Raw genomic sequence first — 26,417 nt, 5'->3', positions numbered from 1 at the left:
GATTCCATGATGTATTTTACAGATTCTTTCATGGAAAATCCTTTAGGCTTCATCTGAAGTGCCCTTTGTCCATGCTGATTTAGATTTAGCATTATGAAACAAACAGTTCCATTTCTTTAGTAGCTAGCAACAGACAAGGGGTAATGGGATGAAGCTGGAACACAAAAAGTTCCATTTAAATATAAGAACAAACTATTTCACTGTTGAGGGTGAGGGAGCCCTGGCACAGGCTGCCCAGAGGGGTTGTGGAGTCTCCTTCCTTGGAGATCTTCAAGACTCGCCTGGACATGTTCCTATGCGACCTGATCTAGATGGACCTGCTTCTGCAGGAAGTTGGACTGGATGATCTTTAAAGATACCTTCCAACCCCTACCATTCTATGATTTTATGATTATCCTTTCACTGAGTGATTTATTTTCCATGCTTCTGGGTAATTTTGTGTCAAATATTTGTGGATCTCCCTAAGGTTTTATCTAAGTTTGGTAAAACTGATTTTCTTTGGTGTCTGTTACAGCAGAATTCTTGTGCAAGCTTAGAAAAATTTGTGATGAGATCATCTTTTGAGACCATTTTTCAAGGGCGAAATCCATTACTGAATTTTGCCACACAATGTCTTGAAAAAGAAGCCTGCTTACCCATGCCATGAATAAGCAAAGATAAGAGATCTTTGTAGAACAGTGTCCATTTAATGAACTGAAAAATATTAGACTTTACAGGTAGCTTGACATAAGACCCTTACAGCTGAAATGCAGTGTGCTTTCTTTTTCAGCATTTTTTTCACTACATAATGTCCAGCATGGTCACTAACAGGGGACAGCAGCTATCACAAGAGAAGAGTTCCATTTTGCATGAGGTTGTGCCTTCTGTTTTCATCTCAAAGAAGCAGAGTCAGATCAGTAGGATCATTTCTAGAGAACTTCTGCCTATTAGAGTCTCAACCTTAGCAGGTCAAATGTGGACTGGCTGATCCCCTTGAATATGTAAGTTCTAGCTCGTGGTCTCATTTTGCATTGGACCAAAGAAAGATGACCATGACAGTCATTTTATTCCACTATTTGTGGGCCGAGACATACTAAATTCCCAGAGACCTAACCATTTGGAGAGGTAGCTGTGGTTTTCAGCTGCTTGCAAGTTCTTGTGGTTTCTACTGAGCTCAGGCAGAAGGAAGAGTAAGTTCTTCACCTGAGCATCAACCATGTTTGTTAGTTTTTGGATGACTAATAGGATAAAAACTCAACCAAACAAAGCCCCTTCTGGTAACGAAGTTTCACAGTAATTTTCTGTGTGGTGGCTCTATAACGGAGACCTTTTTTCCCCTTTAGGAAGAAATTGAGAATCATTGTAGCTTCTGCTGGAATTTTATGCTTATTTTTGCATATGCCTTTATAAATACAGAACTGTACTTGGGGTAGGTATCTGTTCTAAAAAGCTGTCACTGCTGTCATTAGTTACACATTGCAAGACAGAATTTAAAGACTAGAGCTTTCAATTTGGCCTAGGAGTTGAAAATTCAGTTCCAGGTCCATATTCTGTTTCTTGACTCAGCTTTTCTCCTTTCTGTCTGTTGACTCCAAAGATACAAGAGGTTTCAAGTTGCAAAACTTGAAATAATATTTGAGATACGAGCAGTATTCTGCTGAAGTTAGAGCTCCTACTTGTTCAAACTCTGCAGCTGAAGTGGGCACAAGTTACTTTTAAATTATCTATTACTGCTATTTAAAATCACCACTTTGGTCTGCATTTTGTGTTGCTTTGCCAATTCAGACTTTATTTCTTCATTCAGGTGTTTCAGTGACCACTACATTAGTAAATGGTTATATAGAGTGGAACTTTGATGTCTAAAAGCATATAAGAAGGAATTGTTCTCATATCAAGCATTCAACAAGCCTGAGCTTTTCTTCTCATGAAATTTGTACAAAGAGGCTTCGTGGTAACATTGATAAACAGGAAAGTCAACAGGTTTTTAAAGCTCTTGAAAATAGTCACAAACCTTGGTTTTGTCTGGCTGATGCTGGAAATGATGAATTTCAGAGACTAACTTGTCAGTGTTGGCTTTGTAAACTGGTCTGGTGACCTGCAACAGTTTAAAAACAAAAACAAACACAGAGGACTGGATTAATGGTGTCATTAAATCACCAAGGGCACTCAGACAGGGTGGACCTCCGAAGCCATACCAGAGAGTTGTATGAAGAGCAGTTCTACAGTTGTGTTACAAAACCTACACAGTAGGAAATGTGTGAAGCAAAATAAATGAGTTAGTATTTTTAGTTGCTGAAATCAACAATTTTAGTTACTGAAATCGACAAGCAAGAGGTTAGAATCAAATTTGGTTTAGTTGTGGAGTTAATCCATGAAGCTGGATCTATTATTTGAGGTAGGGCTGTTTGTTGAGGGGTAAGAAAAGGACTTCCATGCATTTTACCTCCACGCTGGGTTGTGTTTTCAGGTTCGCTTAATGCTTCGTGATCAATGATCTCTGAGGAACTGACCCAAGCACTTACACTAGAAGCCGTATGCCAAAAGCTAGTTACGGGTTCATCGTGTTCAAAAGCAGGATTAATCCTTACAGCATTTTCGGAATGGCAGCTGTTGAGAGTAGGACTTCTACAATGCAGAACATTTTTGCTTAGGTGAGATTTTAAATTGCAAAAGGGAAAAAGGAATCTTTTGAAACTTGTAGAAAAAGATGGTGAGCAGCTTACTGCAGATTAGAGTTTCTTTTGCTTTTTCTTCGTAACTTAATAATTAAAATGGTGAAGAGGAAAACAAGGCTCAGTAAGCCAAGAATGAGAGGTTTAAAATTGAAGGGTTGTGTGGGTTCTGGAGCAAATTTTGCACAGCGCTGTCGATGGTAAAGGTCGTGTCTAAGTACAGGGCATCTAAAATTGGGAGAGGAAGAGAAACATGTACAGGACTTGAAGGCAGAAAATGCAGAGTACCTCAAATGAAAACAAAGGAAAATCTGCAGTTAAATGTAAGTACAGTATTCCCAGTGTAATTAATTGTTGTGCATCTGTATGAAGTAATGTGATTGATGACAGACGAAAGAGAGTATTCTTAGATTCATGAGACGCTGATATATTCTTTGCCAACCTTTAAATTTTAAGGAAATTATGTGTTTGAAATATCTCCATCAAATTTGTAGCTCCACAGGTGAAGTTGAAATAACATTTATGGTTTAGAAATTCAGGTGTGTTTTGCAGTATTGTCTAAACACATCTTTGGAGCCTAATATTCTGTCATATTCTATATGACAGCAGAGGGATTCTAGTTGGTGGAAAAACTACCATGATTCTGAGTAAATTCACAAGCAAAACAAGAACTTGACTGAAGCAAATAATCACCATAATTTTCTCCCAGCACACTGACCAGGCCTGCCTGAGCTGGCAATCTGAGACTGGCACAAAATTTGTTTGTAATTTGCTACGGTTCACAACATACTTGAAAACATCTCTTACTTTAACATACTTTAACATACTTTAAAAATCAATATTGGCTTTCCATCATTTAATGGAAAAAATGCTTCTGGAATGTTGATCTGATTAATATTTACTAATATCTAAATGGTGGATGTCAGGAGGTTGGGGCATCCCTTTTTTTGATGGTACCTAGCAACAGGACAAGGGGTGATGGGATGAAGCTGGAACACAAAAAGTTCCATTTAAACATAAGGAAAAACTATTCCACTGTGAGAGTGAGGGAGCCCTGGCACAGGCTGCCCAGGGAGGGTATGGAGTCTCCTTCCTTGGAGATCTTCATGACCCTACTGGACATGTTTCTTTGCGACCTGATCTAGGTGATCCTGCTTCTGCAGGGGTTTTGAACTACATGATCTCTAAAGGTCCCTTCCAACCCCCTTGCATTCTATGATTCTATGATCAAGTCCAACCACTAACCTCACACTGCCAGACCTGTCACTAAACTAAACCATACTCCTCAGTACTTCATCACAGAATCACAGAATCTTAAGGGTTGGAAGGCACCTTGAAAGATCACGTAGGATTCTATGTGTTTGCATTTAGGAGGAGGTGCTAATCTTCAAGTCTTTCCCAAAAAGCCTTGAAAGCAACCTCATCCTTTGTGTGCTTTATTGGGCTGGTCTGGAGTCAGAATAGTGCTCATAGGTGTGTTTGTAAGCACAGAGATTTCCTTTGTAATATGACTTAGAAAAATGTAATTTCTCAAATGTACTACTCTGTAATCGTTAGCAAAACTGAATGTGTTATTTAGAATTTCCAAAGTGTTTTTGGAAAATACATGTTCATCTCTGCACCTGATTCTGAATTTATAATAAACTTCTAAAACCATCTCTAGAAAATAGCTGTGTCATGGTGCTCCGTGTGTAGTAACAGGAAGAAATAGATTAATCCATCGTGAGAATAGTTACACTGAAGAAGGGTATTGTGACTTAGCTTAAAGTGTCTGAATATTGAGATCTTGTCCTATTCACATCGTTTATGCTGTTGAAAAGTGTATGCTCAGCCCCACTTGTTCGTACACGAGAGAGACCAGGGGTCTGTTAACAGAATTGACATTACTTACCTGCAGACAGCTCCTCTTCCTGGAACTAACTCGCACTTCCCACCATTGATGCAGAGGTGAGGTTGCAGCTCGCAGAGACTGCGGCAGGGGAACCCATCTTGGCTGGCGTAGCCTGGCTTGCAAAGGCAGTCGGCCTCCCTTGTCCACTCGTTCATTATGCACTCGGAGTACTCGTCACAGGCCATGAATTTGCATGGGTCTGCCTGATCGGCTGTAAAGGACGGGCAGATTGTTAATTGATGCCTTATCCCAAAGTAACTTGGCAGGGTTTGTGGCAGCTAGAGACAATACTTTCCATTTACTGGCCTGCTGCTTGTGCATCTTAATAGGAGACTGTATTCTAGCAGAAAAGGACACACATCCTTCTTTCTATAGATGACGTAGGAGGCATGCAAGCTTATATTTACTTGCATGTTTGTTTGCTCCATCACTATTGAACTGTGATTTTATCTTCATCTCATTGACAATAATTTTCACATTTATGTGGTTTTAATCCTTTTTACAGCAATCGCTAGGTTTATGCTCATGGATCCTATGCTACAACCTTGTAGATGTGTAAGAAGCTTTCAGCTGTAATGATCTTAAATGCAGAATTTAGGATGTGGCAGGAGGAAAATTATTAAATTTTGCACAATACTATAGAGCTATAGATATCTGCAACCTAGAAATATTGGCACAGTCTAGAAAAGAGATGTGAAGTTTTATTAAAATGATGTGTTAACATTGGGAAAATTTGCTGGTTTGTTTTTTAATACTAGTAAGGGATGTCTATGTGAGATTAAAGGAAAATGAATCTGCTGATGTTCAGAGGAAGGTCCAAATCAGAGACAGCTTAAAGTTCTAGCTTCAGCTGTCACACAAGTCTACTTCTCCTTTCCAATTCTCTGCTTCTTACTAGAAGTGAAAAAAAAGGCCCAGGGGGAGACATTTTAACCCAATGCTCAGCCCAGCTTGTGCTGATGGGTTGATAAGGAGGAGGGCTTATGGAGGCAGTTTCCTATATACTATGGGTTAAAGCCCTTAGATGGTTAAAGATGAACAGCACCCCAGGGAGTACAAATTCTCTTCTTGCCAGCAAATGATTCCTATGAGATGTGTAAATCCAGACTTTTTTTTTTTTTTTTAAAAAAAGGTGTACAAAAATGGGAATAGAAAGCACAAAAAAAGGAAAGAAATGAGAGTGGATATATACACAGAAGCTGCATTACGCAGCCCTTCTTAGTTATAGAGGCTTACAATATTTTAAGAAGAAAAATCTGTAGTTTAAAAATATTTGTGTTGGATATTGCAGGATATACCTGTAAATACTGACTAGGCTGAGGATTTTCTACTAGAGTCAGTTCATGCCTTGTACTAGATGCTTAGCAATTGTAATTTCAATGAAAAATGAACATCACCTTCTTTATAGTAGTACTGGGCACACAATAGGATATCCTTAACTGGTTGCAATTAAGCAGAGCCCTATAAATCTATAGCTAGTTCTTTTGTTTTAAATTTTAGACTAGTGAGTTTTAGTATGCCCAGTTTAGTTCATTTAGTTCATTGGCTATATACAATGTGCATTTTGATTTGGGGATCTACTTTGCTTCTGAAGAGTATGTACATGTAAACCCTGACAATTGGGCATCAAAATAATATAATAAATTACAAAGGAATGTTGTTGTCAGGCAAACTTTTGCTAATATCCAAAACCACTCAACCAATCAACAAAAAATAATCATCACAATCAAGCAACAACAAAAAGTGAAAAACCCCACAAACAGTTTGCTTTGCTTATTGATACTGATGAGGAGCTACAAAGTTTAGTCTCTAATGAATCACAATCACCTGGCAGATTGAAAGGAGATATTTGTTACAGACTTTTTTTCTTGCCCCATACAGAATTCCAGTCCCTGCAAAACCAAAACACTTCTGAAGGAAAAACAATTAATAAAAGAGTTTGTGCAATTGAGTAGTTGATTAAAACAGTAGCAGTTGCCTTAACTGCAAGTCTCCTGTAAGTCTCTTCCCAGTTTTGATGGTCATAGTTTACCTTTATAGCAGTGGATATACAGGTTGATAGTGCTTGTATGGAGACTCAGGCTCTGTCTAATCATCAGTCAGGGGTATGTGCTACAGCCCTGCAGTTTTCAGGAGCTGAAAGGTCTCAGCACATTTCTGTTTGACAAGTAGAGCTTGGCACGAGTGTTTCACTGGGTTAGAGGGTCATTTTTTGATGATAGTGTTTCATTTTCCCTAATAAAGTGTTGGGCTACATACCTGCCATATTTTGTCATCTTTTCTGCATTTTCTTTTTATTTAGATTACAAAAATAATGCATAGTAGTTTTTTTTTGAACACCTGCCATGATATTTTTTATGGTATTATTTATGAGCAACACACTCAGCCCTTTGCAGCTATTGAGCTTTTATATATATTTTGGACTGTCAGTTTCCATCAGTTTTAATTTAGTACAACATTATTACCACTAGATGGCTCTTAGTTTCACAATAAATATGAATTTATATTTCACAGTTACCAAGGATCTGGACGAGAGCATCGAGTGCACCCTCAGTAAGTTTGTAGAGGACACCAAGTTGGAGAGGAGTATTGGTCTGCTTGAGGGCAGGAAGGCTCTTCAGAGGGACCTGGACAGGCTGGAATGATGGGCCATGGCCAGTTGTAGGAGATTCAACAAGGCCAAGTGCCAGGTGCTCCACTTGGGCTACAACAAACCCAGGCAATGCTACAGGCTGGGACAGAGTGGCTGGAAAGATGCTCAAAGGAAAAGGACCTGGGGACGTTGGTTGACAGCTGGCTGGAGCCAGCAGTGTGCCCTGGTGGCTGAGAAGGCCAATGGCATCCTGGCTTGTATAGCGTGACCAGTAGGACCAAGGAGGTGATTGTCCCCCTGTACTCAGTGCTGGTGAGGCCACATCTCAAATACTGTGTCCAGTTCTGGGTCCCTCTTTACAAGAAGGACATTGAGGTGCTGGAGCGTGTCCAGAGATGGGAAATGAAGCTGGTGAAGGGACCAGAGAACAAATCTGATAATGAGTGGCTGAGGGAGCTGGGGATGTTTAGTCTGGAGAAGAGGAGGCTGAGGTGAGTATGATTGCACTCTTATAACTACACAAAAGGAGGTTGTAGTGAGATGGGAGGCAGTTTCTTCTCCCAAGTAATAAGTGATAGGGCAAGAGCAAATGGCCTCAAGTTGCACCACGGCAGGTTTAGATTGTATATGAGGAAAAAACTGTCAACTAAGAGGTTTGTTAGACACTGGCACAGGCTGCTCAGGGAAGTGGGAACATATATATTATAAAAATGTGTGGGAATATACCAGCTTTCTAAACAGAATTTCTTCTATTTTCACATTTTACTTATAAAACTTGAAACAACAGCTCTTAAGGCAAACTCATTGAGGTACCATTTTCTTAAATTAATGTTGAAATACCACATCACTAAAGCAACTGATATGAAGATGAAAGACTTAAAAAATTCTTTTGTGATTGCATTTTAGCAGCTTTTTAATTTTAATTTTTATTTCATGAAAATTTGATACTAAAGCAGAGAACGTGTGGTAGCCCCAAGTTCACTCTTTTCAGTCAACTCATTTAATACTTTACTCAACAAAACATCAGCTTATTACAACACTATTTAAAAGCCTGAATACTGTGGTTTTGTTATCTTAATTTACCACAAACTATGTATGCTTTTAGTGGCCACAAGGAGATATGCAAAATGAAAACAGATTAGAAAGTGCCTGCATAAATTGCAAAGATCTTTTTTTGTTCTGGAATTGTGAAAGATCTGTACATTAGAAGACGGCTCTACAAATACTGCTAGAGGTGTGTATATGCTAAGGTATTGGTATTATTCTTCTCCATGTCAATGAAATTAATTTCAGCCCTGAAATAATTACCAGAACCTGAAAATAGATCCAGGCTTCAATTTTATAAAACAATATAGTTTTTGAAAACTTTTAACTTCTGGCAACACAAGTGTTGAGATATGTTGTTGCTGACTTTCCGCTGTTTAACAGAGATTGCAGTTTTATTTTAAAGGTATTTAATCATGAGGGATTCTGTAACTGCAAATGGATAGAGTTCTACATGTACTCATGCTCCGGTTAGTATCTGTAGAATCCAATTGTTCCTATAAATATCTCCTCCTGTCTTGAACTCTGAAGCCCTTTAAAATTAGATGGTTTACTCACAATGTTGCAAAAAGCATCAGAAATTATATTTACATACTCAGGTGCAAGACTTGTGTAAGTCACTCCTGTAAACAGCATGTGAGCCTTCTTTATACCTATTTTGGTCCAGCCCTTATTCTACAGTTTTTAGTTCACTATATTTGGCTCTAAAAAGCAGTTGGTATATATGCAGAGACCAATGCCTCCACCCAGTTTTTCACAATAGTATCAAAATAAGTTTCCAGGTAACTTGCAACATCTTTGTTTTCCTCATTACTCTTGATCTCTGTGAGGCTATTTCTAACATCGTTATTTCCAAACAGTAGCACTTCTGAACCTGTAACAATCTGGAAAAGGTTATCTGCTTGGTTTTGATTTTGTACATACAGTAATAACACAGTCTTACCTGGCTCAATATCCAGGGAATAGCTGTCAATCTCCAAATTGAGGTGTTGGGCTGCAGCATCACAGAAATCTTCCAAAACACAGTGTACAGCTTCTGTGATATTGTATGGCACTGTCCTGGCAAATTTCATTTTGCTGTTCACAATCACACTTCCATTTCTGAAGTTAAGTATTTCCAGGTGCTTAAAACCTGTAAGATTGGACTGAAGGTATGGAAGTAGCTGCAAAACAGAAATTTATCTTTATTTTAACTTATTGTCAATGTCTACCTGCTATTTCTCTTCCAGCCACTTCTCATTATCAAGTACACACATCTTATTTCTCTGAATTTTAGCACAATTGTTAAACTTCACGATAATTTTCACTTTTCTGTTTAACACCATCTTCTGGACTTTTGCATTCTTCTCAACAATATATTGAGAAACCGATGGGTAGCAATTTCCCCTGTAATGAAATGCATGGCAGCTGGGGAGTTTATTCATCTGGAAGAGAAAAAAAGTCACCTCCCTCAAAAGCCAGCTTTAATTATTTTCAAATGTTGACTCCAGGCAGGTTAGGGCATAGCATAATAGGCATGTTACTGAGCTGACCTGATGCCCTATTGTACCCACAGAGAAAAATCCATATCTAATGACATTCCCTCTGCTAAGCTATGATATATTTTGAATAGCTTGTTTTTAAATCCAGCATGTAGGCAGAAGCCTTAGGTGTAATCAGCACTGCTATGCTGTTGATGTGAATCTAAGAAAAAGCCAAACAAATTACATTCCAGGCATATACCTGTGGAGTCTCTTGAACAAGTGAAAACTTTCATAACTAACTTCATAAGCTTTTTCTTCATACCCTGAGAGCATCCCAGGCTTATGGATCCTTTAAGAAAACAGCTTGTCAGACCAAATGGTAGTAGGGTCTGATACTGTTAAAACACTGTGTATTTCTTTAAACTTTGCCTGACAATAGTATATGTTGTTCAAGTTGATTTTCACCCACCAGTTGCATGAACTGTTGTTCTAGTGCTTTGTATTCGGTCGAACTCCTATTGAAGAGGTCATCAGAAAAGTGCATATTGGTGACCCTCAGGCTGAAAAAAACCACCAGCTCTTTTCCTCTGGCTGTGGTTGTCATGGAGCTGGTAGTCACATATTTCAGCGTAGGAGCTTCTGCGGGAGGAGTTGTCTGCACTGAGATATAACCACTGCCATGCTCCACTTCATCCACTGCTGCTGTGCTCGTCACACCGATATGATCCAACTCAGCAGCGATATCTTGCACCCCCGTCTTGCTGCCATCAGGAGGAACGCTCTCAGATGCGGGCATTGAGGAACCTGCTACTTCAGGGGACTGTTGGATGATCTCAGAGTGGCCATAGGATGGGCTGCTTCCTGCAGGCAGCAGCACTGTTTGGACTGATGCTAGCATGTCTATAGTGTCTTCAGGCTGTGTGGTGGAGAGATCACTTGAACCAATAAAGAAAGGCAATGTTTCGTAAATGCTGGCTGTAACTAACATGTCATCATAGCCTGATGATTCTGGTTCATCCATGATCTTAACTGCTGCAGAAAAAAAAAAAAAGGGTGGAAATCAAATAGCTATTTTGAAAAGCAAGAATAACAAACATTGAGCACCAAAATAAGATACATGTTATATTTTCACTGAAGCATTTTTAAACAACATTTAACAATATCTAAACATGGAAATGTTATTTCTATCACCAAGGATGGACTACTTGAATAAAAAACCTCATCCATGTTTGAGTGATGAGACATGTGGGTGCTCTGTTTAAACAATAATTACACTTGATAAGTATTCACTGAGCCAACCTAAGGAACATTCTTATTTTGAAGGCACATAATCACACACTCAGTTTATACTGACTGAAAGGGTAGATTGCAGCTTTGAGTTGTCTGCTTGGATCAGTTATGTGCCTGAGTCATTCTGTCATCCTCTGCAAGAGGTTAAAGCTATTATTTGCTAGTAATCATAAAATATGGTTATGAAAAACAGTGCAACATCTTCAGATACACACTGTGTTAATTTACCTAAAAGACAACAGCACCAGTGAAAATATTCAGACCTTAAGAAATCATCAGCTGCACCTGAAGTGGGCATTTGCTGAACTTCTATGAGGTCTTTGTTGGGGTTTGCTATGGATCTGGGATGTGTGATCGTTGGAGCAGAAATCCAAATCTAAAGCCTGATGAATGAGACTCTGAATTTGACTTGCAACTGCCAGGCCTTGATGACTTCACAGAAAACAACAGCCTCAAAGCAATAGAGACCTACCTAAGCTGACAGCTTTGTTCTTTTCTAATGATATACTTAGGTGAGCTCTTCACCGGAGACTTTAGCAGCCCTCTGCAGGCAAATCAATTACCAGCTGCTAACAAGAAGATGAACATACCCTACACATTGATTTAATTCCAGTGGCCAATGAAAGTACTAAAGGAGAGCAAGCAAACTTTTGCAGAGGGAATAGCCTTGACCAAAGGCGGTGTCAACTATTCTATCCATGGCATGGAGCTGCCCATGGATGTTCTTTGTGTACCTTTCTGTTTCCTTCCTTCTAAATGCATGAGGCCCAATCTTCTGCATATGGTATTGCTGGTTTTAGGAACAACTGTAAGTTTCCAACAAAGAAAAGCTGTCTAGTTTCTTGACAGTTAATTTAACAGGGCATACTGCGTTTTGCTTCCCCTCTGCAGATACTGTGCCTTGCTCTAACATGCATTATTTTCCATATAGTTATACATAGCTCCATTCTGCCAAGATGACCATGCTCTGTAAATCAGCAAAGCATCATTCTAAGGTATGGTATGTGGTTTTACTAGAATTAGATGCTTGAAAAAAATTTCCTCCTACCTGTGTACCACTTTACATGAACTTATGTTAAGAACTGCTGCTAATACTTTTTTTTCTTCCTTTGTAATTTTTTAATTATGTATGTTGTAGTGCATATATAGTGATTTAGTGATAGTGAAGAGAAAAACATGCTAATGAAATAATAATATAGAAATAAGAATTTGTATAATATATATAATACATACTATTAACAGTAATAAAACAAGTGGAAAACGTAATAGACTGACCTGTGGTTAAAGTATTGCAGTAGGTTGTGAGAGAACTAGATTACTTTCAGTTCTGCTTCAAACTCCTCAGGAGTCTTAAGAATATACCTTTCTGTGGTATTGATCTCACCTCTAGGAGGCATCTAAAAGTGAGATTTGTCCTTTAAGCCAGTCATCTTTGCTTTATTTTTTGTCAATTGAGAGGCATTTATGTCACTTGTAAGAAAACCATCCACCCATGTGCTGGACCTTTTTAAGTGCCTGTATCTTTCTGTTGACTTCAGAACATACACAATGAATTTATGTGAGATGACTGGTTTTCCACTTACATAGTTTCTGTTACCTAAATCAAACCCTTCAGCCCCTTATAGCACTATTAAGGTTCACTGATTTCTCTGAAGTGCTGATGTATTAGAATGATAAGGACTATTAAATGTTTTTTTGAAAAAGGGAAACACTTTCCATTGTGTGGAAGTTTGACCTTACCAGCGGGGCAGTGCGGCTCTGGCTCTGAATGATCAGTGCATTTCACTCTGCAATGTTGTAACATGGTAACACGGTGTTACTGGAATGTTTCTCCCCCTACTTTCAGTTCTAAGCTCTTCCATTTGTTTCAAGTGTTTCACATGCCTTGGCTAAGGGAAGAACTAGGTTCTTTGTTTTTCATCTTTTTTTTTTTTGGGGGGGAAGTGAACTTCTAGGAAAAAACCCCTGAATACTCTGAAGCAGAGCTCCTCAGATAAAGCAGTGTGAAAGGATCATTACTATAACTGCTTCTATTTATGCGGTCATCACTTCAGTAACTAGTGCATGTGTTTTTCAGTTACAAATAAACCTGTCTGAAAGAATTTTCAGACTGTTTTTAACGCGTATTAACAGATGCTGACACTGAATTTCAGTAAGGTGCTGAGGAATATCAGGCAAATTCTTGCTAGAGCACAGTTTATCACATCAGTAGGGCATGTTCTCACAGCTACATGTGAAAAAAGCATTCTAGAAACAAGATGTGGACTACTCTGACAGGGCTAATGAGGGTAAGGACATCTTCCACATTTGCTGCTTTCTGGATACACAAAATGCAAGATGCCCTCCCTGTTTGAAGACCAGGTTATTACATACTGTTACATGTTCTTACAGGATTCTCTTATTACCTGGAAGCTCAAAGTAGAGCAGTCATCAAAGACAGTTCCAAAACTTTCCTGGACAGTTGATGATTATGGAAAAGCATTTTGTTTTACTATGGAACAAATTAGTAGGAGCTAGATGCTGACAAAGTTTTCCAGAGACCAGGTTTTCGGAGAGGCAACTGCAAAGCAGTTGCATGCTGCAAGGAATGCCTAATTTGCCCCTACCATTAGCTGGCTGATGGTAAGTTATTGAAGATAACTCGTCTCTATCAACATTTAGCATGCCTATCCCATATTGGACAGGGCAAGTTTTTATTGTCAGTTTTATTGCCTTCATCTTTATGCATGAAAATATCATGCCCCAAGTGCCTCACTTTAACTAGTATAATATTTGGAAACCAGAATGATCTAGATGACAAAAATTCCCACTTGATAAGGGATTAAATTTCACCTACTTGAGCTTTGATATTTAGAGTTGAGTTCTACTCCCATATTTATCAGCAGTGAATTCACTGAAATCCATGGAACTGTGGTAGCATAAAAACCTGAACAAGTAAGATTGAGAGTTCCCAATCCTGTGGCCCTCAGTTTTCTGATGGATTGTAAAATAGTTCCTTTCCTTTCAACATTAGGAGCTTTTCCCACCTCACTCCCCACAACCCTCATGGCTCTTCATGACTGAAGTGTACCAAATAAGAAGAGGGCTTAGAGTACTGTTGATTCTGAAAAAGACTGAAGTATACTGCTTGGATGAAGCATCTGTGTAACTAGAGAGCAGTCAGGAGAGAACAACAAGGTGCTGTGGGGAACCGGAGCTGTGCGTGTGAGATGTAGCACTGAAAGCTGCACCACAGCTTCACATGTTAATACTGCAATGAGAACATGTGGTACTTTTCTCTTGCCGTGTCCTCATGTTTCTGTGCAATCAAGGATATGGACAGATTAGAAAAACAAAACCTAGTGATGTCTGTTTACAGAGCTCTTGCTCTTACTTGTTACACTAGTAAGGAATGAACGTTAGGGGAACTCAGAACAGATTTCTTAGCATTAGTGCTTGAGGCATTAATGCAGGATGATCTGATGGGATGAACTTGCAATACCATAGAGAAATCTCTCAGTTTGAAAACATACACTCAAGCATATGATTGTGATGATATATTTTAGGTAGATAATATTTTAGAAAGAGATACCTACAGGGAAAGAAGAACTAAAATGGCAAACATGAAGCAGAATCACCATACATGCAGCACACATTAGGCATATGGCTCTGCATATGTGTAGATATAGATAGGCTATACATAGACTATCAAGGTCTTCTGGCATCCTCTTATTACAGGCAAAGTGACTTAAAAGGCCTTGAGGGCACACCAAGATGATCTCTGTGCATGTATTGCCTGTTTTCATAAGCTGACAATTCTCATTTATCAGTCACTCTCTCTCCAGCTGAGACACACAGCGACTGATCAGAGAGGTGGTGTTAGTCCTCTGCAATGTGCAAGGAAATGGGCTCAACTGGAAGGCTGCTGAGGACTTACTGAAGCACAGCATCAGTCCTGACTTCAGGGGTTATTGGCCCCTTCTGGTAGTTGTGCTTTGTTTAATGTGTATCACGTTGCATAGGCGTGTCCTGCAGCACATGAAGTGACATGTTGAAATCAGCACTAAAATGATTTGCAACAAGTTTTGCCAAGCTTTTCCACTGTCTGCGTGAGAATGATACAAATCAATCTTAAGGAGTTAAAAACTATGGAAGAAACAAAGACGACCTAGACACTTGGAATGAAAAAAACAAAACTCCTTTGCATTTAAAATATTGATTTTCTATATAAAACCAACATATATTGATTTTCAGACTAGATCTAAGGAAGAAATTTTGTACAATAGAGTGGTGAAACACTGGAACAGGTTGTTCAGAGAGTTGGTAGATGCCTCATCCCTAGATGCATTCAAGATCAGGCTGAAGGGGGCTCTGAACAACCTGACCTATTTGAAATTGTCCATGCTCATTGCAGCAGGGCTGGACTAGATGACCTTTAAGTCTTTTCCAACCAAACTATTCAATGATTCTGTATGTGCATATAATTTTGAAATGGAACACAAAATGCACTTAAACTGGTTCATTATAAAGCAATTGTTTATAATATTTCACTCAGTTTGCCTGATAGATGAGATTTTTACAGCAGAAAGCTAGAAAAACCACAGGCAATTATTTTATGCAACCTCTTAAAACCACAAACACTGAAGATTTAGATGTTCTTAGCTCAGCATATTTCATTTCAGCATACAGTTTGGTCTAAAACACTATCATTCAGGTGTAAAGGACCCACAGAGAGCACGAAATAAAATGCTGAACTCAAGTATACCCCCAGAGTAACCATATTGAAGGTTAAACAATGGCATGGAATTAAAAACTGCTGTCAGCAATAAAAAAACTCAGCTCTTAGCCACCACTTACCCTCCCACAAAGATGTTCACTGAAGTCTCCAGATGTTTTTTGTATTACATAGACAAGGCAGGGCAATCTTGTACTGAGGAGAGTTTTATATCTAAAATGAAACTGCTGTTGGCAAAGATGTGTAAACACTGAATTAAGAGGCAATTTCCTGAGTGCATTGCTGTATTAAATCTTTGTAAAAAGAATGCTGCATGTAGGCATTTATTCCCAGCTGAGGGAGTAAAATACATACATTTGACTTATCAGAAAAAAATCAACTGCTGTTTCAACAACTTTTAGATATCCAGGTAGTTTGTCCTCTCATATTTTTTTTAAGTGAGGAAAACCCTCCTAATTGGCCATGAGTAAGGAATTACTATATGGGAAAGGTCAAATTGTTATGAAATATTTTATTCTGAAAATGTTCATACTTTACAGCTTTGCTTTGTCATCATGTTTTCACCACCAGAGATGTATGTAAATGTCATTCTGACATGGTGTCACAATAGGAGTATTTTGTATCCCAGTAAAATAGTATTTACTAATGATAATCATCTCTTATTTTCAGACAATTCTACCTTATACTCTGAGAATCACAGAATCTCAAGGACTAGTAGGGACCTCGAAAGACCTGAAAAGCCAAAACTGTAGAATTCAAGGTACTGAGCAACTTTGGTGCTGAGTAACTTACTTATCTCATGTATGTTCATTATGAAAAAAAATCTTCCAAGGGTGCTTCTTTAGATGTATTTCACACACTGGCATCCATTTAGTTACAAATGAATAACCTGGACAACCTTTCTTTTACTGACTTTCATGCTTAGCTGACTGATTTGACAAGAGCAACAGACTCTGGGACCTGTCTGCTCCCAAACAGAGTTATGACATGGCCCTTATCTCACTTTGGGATCTTTACCATGATAGTATCACATACTTCTGCACTAAATGAAGAAATAACTTAAAAGCAAAGGATTCTTCACTTGTTCTTCAAAGATGCATAAAGATTTAGAGTAAAGAATATTTACAGATATCTAAATAGTGGATATCAGGAGGTTGGGGCTTTTTTCTATTGTAGCTAGCAATAGGACAAGAGGTAATGTGATGAAGCTGGAACACAAAAAGTTCCATTTAAATATAAGAAAAAAATTATTTCACTGTGAGGGTGAGTGAGCCCTGGCACAGGCTGCCCAGAGGGGTTGTGGACTCTCCTCTGGAGGTCTTCAAGACCCACCTGGACATGTTCCTATGCGACATAATCTTGGTGGACCTACTTCTGCAGGGGGGTTGGACTAGGTGATTTCTAAAGGTCCCTTCCAACCCTACCATTCTGTGATTCTATGAAATAATTAAGAACAAGGCCAAATCCTGTCTACTTTTACTTCCAATAATTTCCTTTATAGAATGTCCGAGGGTTAATATTTTGTTGATCCAGCACTGCTTGGGAAATGCAAGCTCCCTTAGCCTTCATGGAAGTCAGTCAGTAGCAAAAGAGAGTCAATTGCATGTGTTTGCCATAGCTGTAGGAGTCCTTTGAAATACTAGTTTCTTGTACTGTTTCAAATTCATTTTTCCTTTGATTATTGTTTTTGCATTCATTAGCCAACGATAGCTGAAAAATACTGATTCAACTTGCTATTTTCTGTCTTGTTAAGGACTTTGTTTACTTCAATTAGCTATTTTCTCATTGTTTTGTCATTGAAGATTTTTGCATGTTTTTGAACAAGCCCTTTAAAGCTTTGAAAGAATGTAATAAATGCTTTTAATATATTATTTTTAAAGTTTTTCAACTTTGATGCAGTCTTTAAGTACAACACGTAGAAATATGGTAGATATACAATTAATTGGACAAGCTTACTTTATAGGCTGGTGTCAAATTCTTATACTGAGAGAACTGATTATTGAATTTTAATTACTGTCTTTGGCATTCTCATGTTTCAGCAGTTCTAGAGGATTAGGCATTTCAGATACACATAAGTAATTTGAACAATACAAGAATAACTGGTATTTAAAGTATCCCCAAAGCTCTGAGTAGCAGTGTTTGATTACATTTTACACTGAAGCTCTACAATGGAAGCATCTGCAGAAGAGAAATGACAGAGCAGTCAATGATACTCTCTTAAAACCTGGGTCTGAACCATCATCCCACTACAACCTCTCCACTGATTTCAAGAGCTGCTGCACCTGGTTGCCATGACTGTTCTGCCTCTTCAGGTTAAGAGTTGGAAAAGATGTAGGAACATTAATTTAGCTCTGGACACTTCTGATTACAGCAGAAGAAAACTCAGTATTTCTGTATTAATTGCTTTGGGAAGTTAGCAGTGTACACATTGTAATTAAGGGATGATAAATTTAGCTGTTTAGGCAGTATTCCTGCATTTTATAGGAATATCAAACAGACAGGTGCATCATTAGATACTTTGTATGGACAGTAGGTCAGTGGCAGGTTATTTCCATAACTTGATAATCACTCTTACCATTTACAGAACCATTACCTCATCTGTTACTGAGATTGTCAGATAAAATGACACATTAATGCTCTAGCACTCTAAAAGTCATCTGCTAAAGTCCTTGCTAAAGAAATGATCCATCTGAGATTAGAATACTCTCGTAAAGTAGGGAATTAGTAAGTCCGTTTGCAATGAAAACATGTAAAAAATGCCAGAGGCTGACTGTTAGTTATTGTAAGCCATTTTATATTGAAGTTCTGCACTATTTGCTGCCATAGTAAAACAATTTTCAACAAGGACAAGTGCAGAGTCCTGCATTTGGGAAGGAACAACCCCCTGCACCAGTACAGGCTGGGGGTCAAACTGCTGAAGAGCAGCTCTGCAGAGAGACACCTGGGAGTCCTGATTGATAATAAGCTAAATATGAGCCAGCAATGTGCCCTCGTGGTCAAGAAGGCCAATGGCATCCTGGGATGCATCAAGAAGAGTGTGGCCAGCAGGTCAAGGGAGGTTCTCCCTCTCTACTCTGCCCTTGTAAGGCTTCATCTGGAGTCCTGTGTCCAGTTCTGGGCTCCTCTGCTCAAGAGGGACAGGGAAGTGCTGGAGAGAGTCCAGCGCAGGGCCACCAAGATGATCAGGGGACTGGAACATCTTTCATATGAGGAAAGGCTGCAGGAACTGGGGCTGTTTAGTCTGGAGAAGAGGAGACTGAGGGGAGTTCTTATTAACATTTATAAATATCTAAAGCATGGGTGTCAGGAGGCTATGAAATCCATCTTTTCTATAGTAGCTAGCAACAGGACAAGGGGTAATGGGATGAAGCTGGAACACAAAAAGTTCCACTTAAACATAAGGAAAAACTATTTCAGTGTGAGGTGAGGGAGCCCTGGCACAGGCTGCCCAGAGGGGTTGTGGAATCTCCTTCCTTGGAGGTCTTCAAGACCCGCCCTGACATGTTCCTATGTGACCTGATCTAGGTGGACCTGCTTCTGCAGGAAGATTGGACTAGATGATCTCTAAAGTTCCCTTCCAACTCTAGCATTCTATGATTCTAACCTAAAATTTTACAAATACCTGGAAATGTAAAGAAGTATCCACCTAAATGTTTTGAATACTCCTTTTGAATGTGTGGCACTGTAAGGATCCTGGAGCACCCTTAGTGGAGAACGTGGAATACTATTTTTGATTGATTTTACTTTAAAATGATTAGAAAGAAAATCTGATGGGTTACAATACCTATTCTTCAGAATTGAATGTACTCTTCAAATCCCTGCCCACTTTATTTTTCTCAGCTTTGTGATAGGGAAAAAAACCAAAAGAGCAGATCTGATAGGTGATGAAATCAACAACCAGTTTTGTGATATTGAATTTTATTAGTTTGCAAACAGTAGAAACAAAGTACAAGTCACACAATATAAATTCAAGTAATGTGTTGACCCATGGACCTAAAAACAGAAGAGACAAAAATGAAATTAGAAAGTAAAAACCTGTGACTCTCTTGAAATCTTATCATTAGATGAACACTTCAAGACTTGCCAAGAAAAATGAAAACACTGTATACACTTTTGATTTTCCATGCCATACAGTTGTGTGAAAACCATGGAATTAGTGGTTGTGCTTTGGATGTAGGTAATTTTTTCCTCGTAGTTTTGAAATGGAACAAGGGATTCTGAGAGAGATATGGGAGGAGATATCTATCTGGGAAGATCCTAACGGTTTTACTCTATGTTGCAAATATAAAAATACACTTCTGTTTTAGTGATATTGATGATGACTTTGGGCCAGATGCCTCAGTGCTGACTTGTTAAATCCATCCATCGTGGTTGAGTATAAATATGAGCAGCTCATAAGCCACAAAACTGTTACGAGGGAGCAGGCAGTTAAAAATGTTAAAACCAGCAATAACTACACAGGACAGTAAAATAGATCCATACAGCCTTTAGCTGTGTGTTTGCTTTGAAAGTCTCTACGAGACTTTCGTATAACACTGGGGTAGAGGAGTCTAGAAGAAATATGCTAGTTTCTAAAAAAATTATTTAAATAGACATTTGAGATTATTCTGTCATAAAATATTTGGATTGAGGTACATAGATTTCATTTAACTTTTTAAACTGTTGTTGATTGGTGGTCATAATACAAAGAGGAAACTTCATTTGTTACTGTAACAAAATGAAAGAGTGACTCCTCATAGAACTTCAGATATAATGAGAATCTATAACTAGTCAGCTGTCTGTAAACTACCTTCCTCCCTTCACATGAAAGAAACTAGATTCTGTGATTATCTAATACTAGCTGTCTTACAATAGTTCAAAAAGAACTTGACAATAAGAGGGGAGAAAACTGGATTGTAGAAAGAAATTGATTGGGTTTTTTTGTAACTGCAGCTGATGCCCTGCCACGTATCAGCAGTGGAGCTGTCTGTCCTGTTGCTTTCAGGCATGCATTCTCTTCAAGCCACAGTACTTATTTCTTTATTAGAGCTTTGCAGAATCATGTAGACATACTGTGAAGTTCTTCTAGAGTGGTTCAGCATAGTTTTGATTTTTATTGATCCACTTTAGAGTGTCAGTTTGTGCCTGATTCTGAAATGGGGAATAAAATATTTGATAGCTATGAGAATGGAACTTTGGGCTTATCTTTATGATCTAAGAGAAATTTAGCCATATCTTCAGCCACTGCCATAGGTTATGTATGGATTTAGGGGAAAAGACTGAAATTAATTACTCCTGCAATGTTTTTCCAACTTTGTTCCATCTGATTTCTAGGAAAACAAATGAAAACAATGGCAACATTTAACAAAAGGTAAGAGCTTAGGGACTGAAACCCTCAGATTTGAAGATGCCATTCATGAATAATATTTCTGAGTCAACTCTTGTCAAGGTTTGCAATGTCAGCAAACCTACTCCCACTCGACTTCAAAGCCCAGCATTTCAAAATGCATGGTAAAACAATTGGTTATTGAAGGAATGTTTGCCCATATATAAATTTTTGACTGTAAACTCAGCTATCTGTCAGTGGCACCACTGTTATATAAGTATTGTATTCTGCATTATCTTCATGAAAAAAACCCTAAAATCCACCAAGTGGAGAAGAATGAAAAAAGAAATCTAAACATGTAATACAACAAAATGAAAAAGAAATGTGTTTTTGTTTTTTTTTTTGGCATCCAGGCTTCACTTAATCATATTGTTACTGATGCACTAACTGCTGCACATAATGAAAGTGAAACTTCTGCCTTCTAGTTTACACTTTGTCATCATGGCTTGCAATTGTGTTTAGTCCTTTCCTCTACATATCTTTCTATATATAAAGTTGCATTTCTTCCTTCCTTCCTTCCTTCCTTCCTTCCTTCCTTCCTTCCTTCCTTCCTTCCTTCCTTCCTTCCTTCCTTCCTTCCTTTCTTCCTTCCTTCCTTCCTTCCTTCCTTCCTTCCTTCCTTCCTTCCTTCCTTCCCTCCTTCCTTCCTTCCTTCCCTCCTTCCTTCCTTCCTTCCTTCTCTCTTTATTTTTTTTTTTTTAAATATAAAACTATAATATGTATATCTGAGAGATCTATCCTAGTAGGAGGTTTGCACACCCTACATTTTCACAAACACAACCTCCATTAAATTTAGTATAAAGATTATTGCAATTTTCCCCCTATTTAAGATCCATATGTATTTTTGGTTTAGCTGTTTTAGTATTTAGTTTGAATACTATATGTCATCTTCCAAACTGAAGATCAGCTTAAATATCAGTGGCATCTATGTGGGGAATCTCAGGTATGACTGAGAGACTCAAAGTTATAAAAATAAGCCCTCTCTGTAGATAGAGATATAAATCTTCATCCAGAGATGTGATTAAGAGCACCCACATTACAATTAGCCTATAACAGTCTAATGAAAGTGGCATGAGTTCTCCCCTAACAAGGAATTGACTACCAGAAAATTCCAGACTGAGCACAGATGGACACTGCTACACTGGAAGGATATTCAATCCTCCAAAGAAAGGACTATAATTATGTAGTAGACATTATAATTAATGTAATAATTTTAGAAAATCAAATTGGATCATAACACATTATTTCTCAAAGCTAACATTTATAGTAGGACCAGGTATTTTTAATGAGTGAGGGAAATGCATTATTTAGGGTATGTTAGTCTCAGCAATGACATTTTGCCTGATATTTGTTCCAAATGGGACACAAGACATGCAAATTTCATTAGTTTCATTCATTTATTATCTGGCAAAGGATAATCTTACAATGCAGCCCAAAAGATTGTATTACTTGTTTTAAAATGTTTTTATTATTTTACTACTGCATTGGTCACAGGTTTTAAAATAATTTTATTCAGGGCATAAATATAGTAAAGTTATTTGTGATACTGACTCTTCAAATTCTATACTTATTTCTGCCTTTTAATATTCCACTTTTATTACAAGATTAAAACTACCATAATCATGTCTGAAGACTGTGAACTTCCTCAAAATTTTTTTTATTACTTTAGTTCTAAAGAAAATTAATTTTCTGGAACAAAGTGCAATTAGACCACATGCAGCAACAGCTACATGACCCTCCTGGAGAGAGAGCTCCTTCATGCACAGTATCAAAGATGGAAAAGAATTATGGGTGAGTTGTAGGCTTGTCAGGTTTCCAGTGTTATCATATGCCAAGTACTCCTTCCTGTCTCTCCTCTGAGTCTCTATAGCCTTTGTGGCTACTCCTGTCTTTCCAAGAAGCAGGCAAAGGAACTTTCCCATTTAACAGCTTTAGATCTTATCTCTACACACAGGCAGTAACATTTGGTTTTAACAAAAGATGAGATCTTAGACTGACATGTGTGAAAGCTTGTATTAACCCATTTTACTTTTCATTCATAGTGGAGAGTTGCCTGTAATCAATGAAAAGCTTGTTTTGACTAATTGAGTAATTTTAAATCTGTAGGATTGTAGTGATTTTGGAGGGAGGAAGATGATTAGTTTGGTGTGAAATAGCATTGAACATGGAAGGACCCAAACATCAGGAGAATGTTAATTATAGGAGAAGTGATAGCATTTAGGAAACAGGTAGTGAGGGATAGTTAGCTTTGACTTTAAAAGGGTGTATGTGAGGTACATGCGAATGAGCTGAAGGAGCAATGGAGTTGACTAGCAATATACATTAATGACCACGAGAGAGAAACTGCAAGTGTGTGTGTGTGTGTGTGTGTGTGTGTGTGTGTGTGTGTGTGGAATATGAGCACCTGGTCCAGGTGCATACAAGTGGAAATAACAGGGTAAAAAAGTGTGCCTGTGTTAGGGAGAAGAAGCTTAAGAGTAAAATGTATGAGTGAAGAAGTGGCAGAGCACTGATGTATATTTTCCTGCTATCTATACAGCTGGAGAATGAGATGGTCATTATACAAGTGGCTCAGATTTGCCTTTGAATAAGCAAATTTTCTTAGCAGAAATATAAATTGCTTTCTGTACTTCACAGAGCAATTTCAATGAGTCATTGGAATTACCAACTGCACTTAAAGTTCATTTGCTTTGCTTAATATGCATTTATATTGTATATTAGGAGAGGACATGAAGAAGAAATCACATTTGAAGGAAGCAAAGCTTAACCTTAAAGTAAAACTGAACTGAAGTGATTGGATGGCTTAACAGTTTTAACAAGTGGTGCATTAGATTGGGAAAACAGCCAGCACATTGTTTCTCTCATATTTTTTTTGCATGGATTACTTATTTCATTTTAGTGTCTTTAAGTATGTTTTGAAGACATTATGCCTTTTTTTTTTTCCCCATTGAGATTGTTTCTGCTTTTCCCAACACAAAGATAATGAGCAGTAGGCTATCATTAAATTTTGGCCATATGCTAATCACTTCTTCTAATAAATATATTAGAGGACTCCTCAGGATACCTGTAGTACTCTGAGTATGCAATTCTAAGTTTATCATGACAGTGAATATACTATGAATTTTTTCTTAAATCTGAGATATCCTAATATGGGCCTGTTGAAACTTTTGCATTCAACCTCATCTTTGATTCACAGGTAACTTTGAAGTTAATCAATATTGTACTTAGTACTTGAGAAAATGTCATAGCTAGACCTACCTGTTGACTCCTCCAAGTATCAGACTGAAGTTGTGCCTTCATGACAAGCATTCTTTCTATGTCTGAAGCAGCAAGCAACAAGCAAAAGGGCACAGAGAGAAGCTGATGGGGGAAAATGTAGAGAAAATCCGGTCAGTTTGTGGTCAAAGAATATGTAATGAAAGCAGAAAAACAGAAAATGAAACAGAGGAGTCCTTACCCTGTATAACCATTGATGTATAAAATCTGAGGAGCATTCCTGGCAAGAAGAATGAGTGAATTCCAGTCCTGGGAACATCCAGAGAAGTTCTTGACAGAAGTGATGGGTTTGTCTTTTCCATGACAAGGCTGGTTATGTCAAATAGAAAGCTATGCTAGGCACAGATGGTACTTAGGCAGCTGAGGATGAACCAGAGGCAGAAAGAATCCCCAAACCTCCAGAAAACTGAGCTTTTCTAGAGATTATTTAAAAATAATAGTGAGTGAGGAGTGCACAACAGAATTAACTGGCATGACAAAGATATTAAGGGGACCACTCACAACCAGGCTATATGAATATGAGAGTAATTATGAAAATTCAGATTTTATCTGTTACACAGAGAGATGTGACCACCATCTACTCAGGAGTGTTTGTTTGTTTCTTTGTTTGTTTTTTCTCACAGAAAAAACTTTGTAATACACTCTACAGAGTTTTCTCTGAGAGTCTTTCTTGAGAACTGCAGGATGATCCAGGCTGGTGAAACTGGGATGTAATAGAACAGAATAGCTCAAGTATTTCACTGTTAGCTTCGCTTTGTCCCTACTTCTTGAATACCTGCTCCAGAAGTAATAATTCCTCCATGATGGTCAGGATTTTGGGATAACCATTTACTTGCATTGTATAATTTATTAGTAGCTACAATTAAAACAATTACAAATTAGAATACTTCTTACTGTCTAGGAAATAAAAGTGTATGAACTGTGTATATTTTCTGCTGAAATTTTCTGAGTTCTTGACATTACAGTGTGCAGTTACACAAGGGGCTTCTGTTCTGAATGGTCATGTTGTTTTAGGTAGAGTCATGGGAGGTGCAGAAGAATTTTGACAACACAAGAGATATTGATGAGTTAACTCAAGAGGGAAAAAAATATGAGGAAGAAGGAGGAATCCTAGAGAACAGTGAACAGGTGTTATCTCATTCAGTAGAAAAGAGGCACAGTTTTTGCACTGGTTTTAAATGTGTAGTGGTTTTACCTGGGCTACGTTTTGGTAGTGGGGAGCCACAGAAGTGGCTTCTTCAAACTAACAGCTGCTAGAAGCTTCCTCTGTAGCTGGTGGGACCATTGCCAGTCAATTCTAAGATGGAACCTCAGCTGACCCAGGCCTGGCCAATTAGTGACTGAGGTAACACCTCTGTGAATAATGTATTTGAGAAGGGGAAGAAGTCGTAGCAGAGTTGCTAAACTGCAGCAGCAACAGGGAGTGAGAAAGTGAAAATGTCTCCACAGACACCAAGGTCAGTAGAGAAGGAGAAAGAGGAGATGCTTAGACCCTGATTGAAAGAATCCCTTGTGAGCTGGGGTGAAGACCAAATCAAACCTTTTCTCCCCAAGTTGAGTTTGTTTTGCCTGTGACGCTAATTGTTGAATGATCTCCCTGTTCTTATCTTGACTCACAAATCTCTCGTTATATTTCTCTCTCTTCTGTCCAGTTTAGGATAAGGAGTGACAGAATGACTTGGTGAGCATCTGGCACTCAGCCAGAGCTAAAACCACCACAAGAGATAAAACAGAAATAGCCTAAATTTTGAAGGGGCTACAGGAAAGGAAAACCTTTTTCAGTAGTCAAATGTTTAAACCATGACATCTGGTCCAGGAATTTCTGAACTTTTCAGTGAGATGTCTAGAAATTTGTACCAGGGTTTTCTTCTTAATTCTATTGTGAAATCTCAAAACAGGATTTGAAATTCAAAGGATAGGCCTTCTTTAAAGACAGCTTAGCACCCTCCTAGTAGTTGTGGGCTACTTCAAGTGGTGGAGCACCTGTCACCACTGTTTAGCAAGTAAGGCTTTCTAATTCTCACTTGCCTGCTCTTTATTGCCCATGGGCAGCATTGCCGTCCAGGATGAGCACAGAACCATGTGAAAGAAGCGTCACAGGTGCTTCTGGCTCGTTCCTGACACTGGCTG

General features: G+C 38.3%; 1 protein-coding gene across 1 annotated transcript in view; it reads right to left on the bottom strand.

The window, feature by feature from the left end:
* Nucleotides 1-2,042: 2,042 nt before the first annotated feature.
* The window catches only part of IMPG1 (interphotoreceptor matrix proteoglycan 1), a 59,682-nt gene continuing 35,307 nt past the window's right edge, over nucleotides 2,043-26,417 (bottom strand). Inside the window, exons 13-18 of the mRNA XM_061988986.1 lie at nucleotides 10,112-10,674; nucleotides 9,123-9,342; nucleotides 4,543-4,753; nucleotides 2,703-2,879; nucleotides 2,423-2,604; nucleotides 2,043-2,074 (exon numbers count right to left, since the gene is read on the bottom strand). Of these exons, the coding sequence (XP_061844970.1) occupies nucleotides 2,043-2,074; nucleotides 2,423-2,604; nucleotides 2,703-2,879; nucleotides 4,543-4,753; nucleotides 9,123-9,342; nucleotides 10,112-10,674 (1,385 nt within the window). The remainder of the gene's footprint in view (nucleotides 2,075-2,422; nucleotides 2,605-2,702; nucleotides 2,880-4,542; nucleotides 4,754-9,122; nucleotides 9,343-10,111; nucleotides 10,675-26,417) is intronic.

Source organism: Colius striatus, chromosome 2 (assembly GCF_028858725.1).
Source record: "Colius striatus isolate bColStr4 chromosome 2, bColStr4.1.hap1, whole genome shotgun sequence".
Classification (NCBI taxonomy): Eukaryota; Metazoa; Chordata; class Aves; order Coliiformes; family Coliidae; genus Colius; species Colius striatus.
Note: the sequence above shows the minus strand (reverse complement) of the source record. Positions and strands in the feature narration are given on the sequence as shown.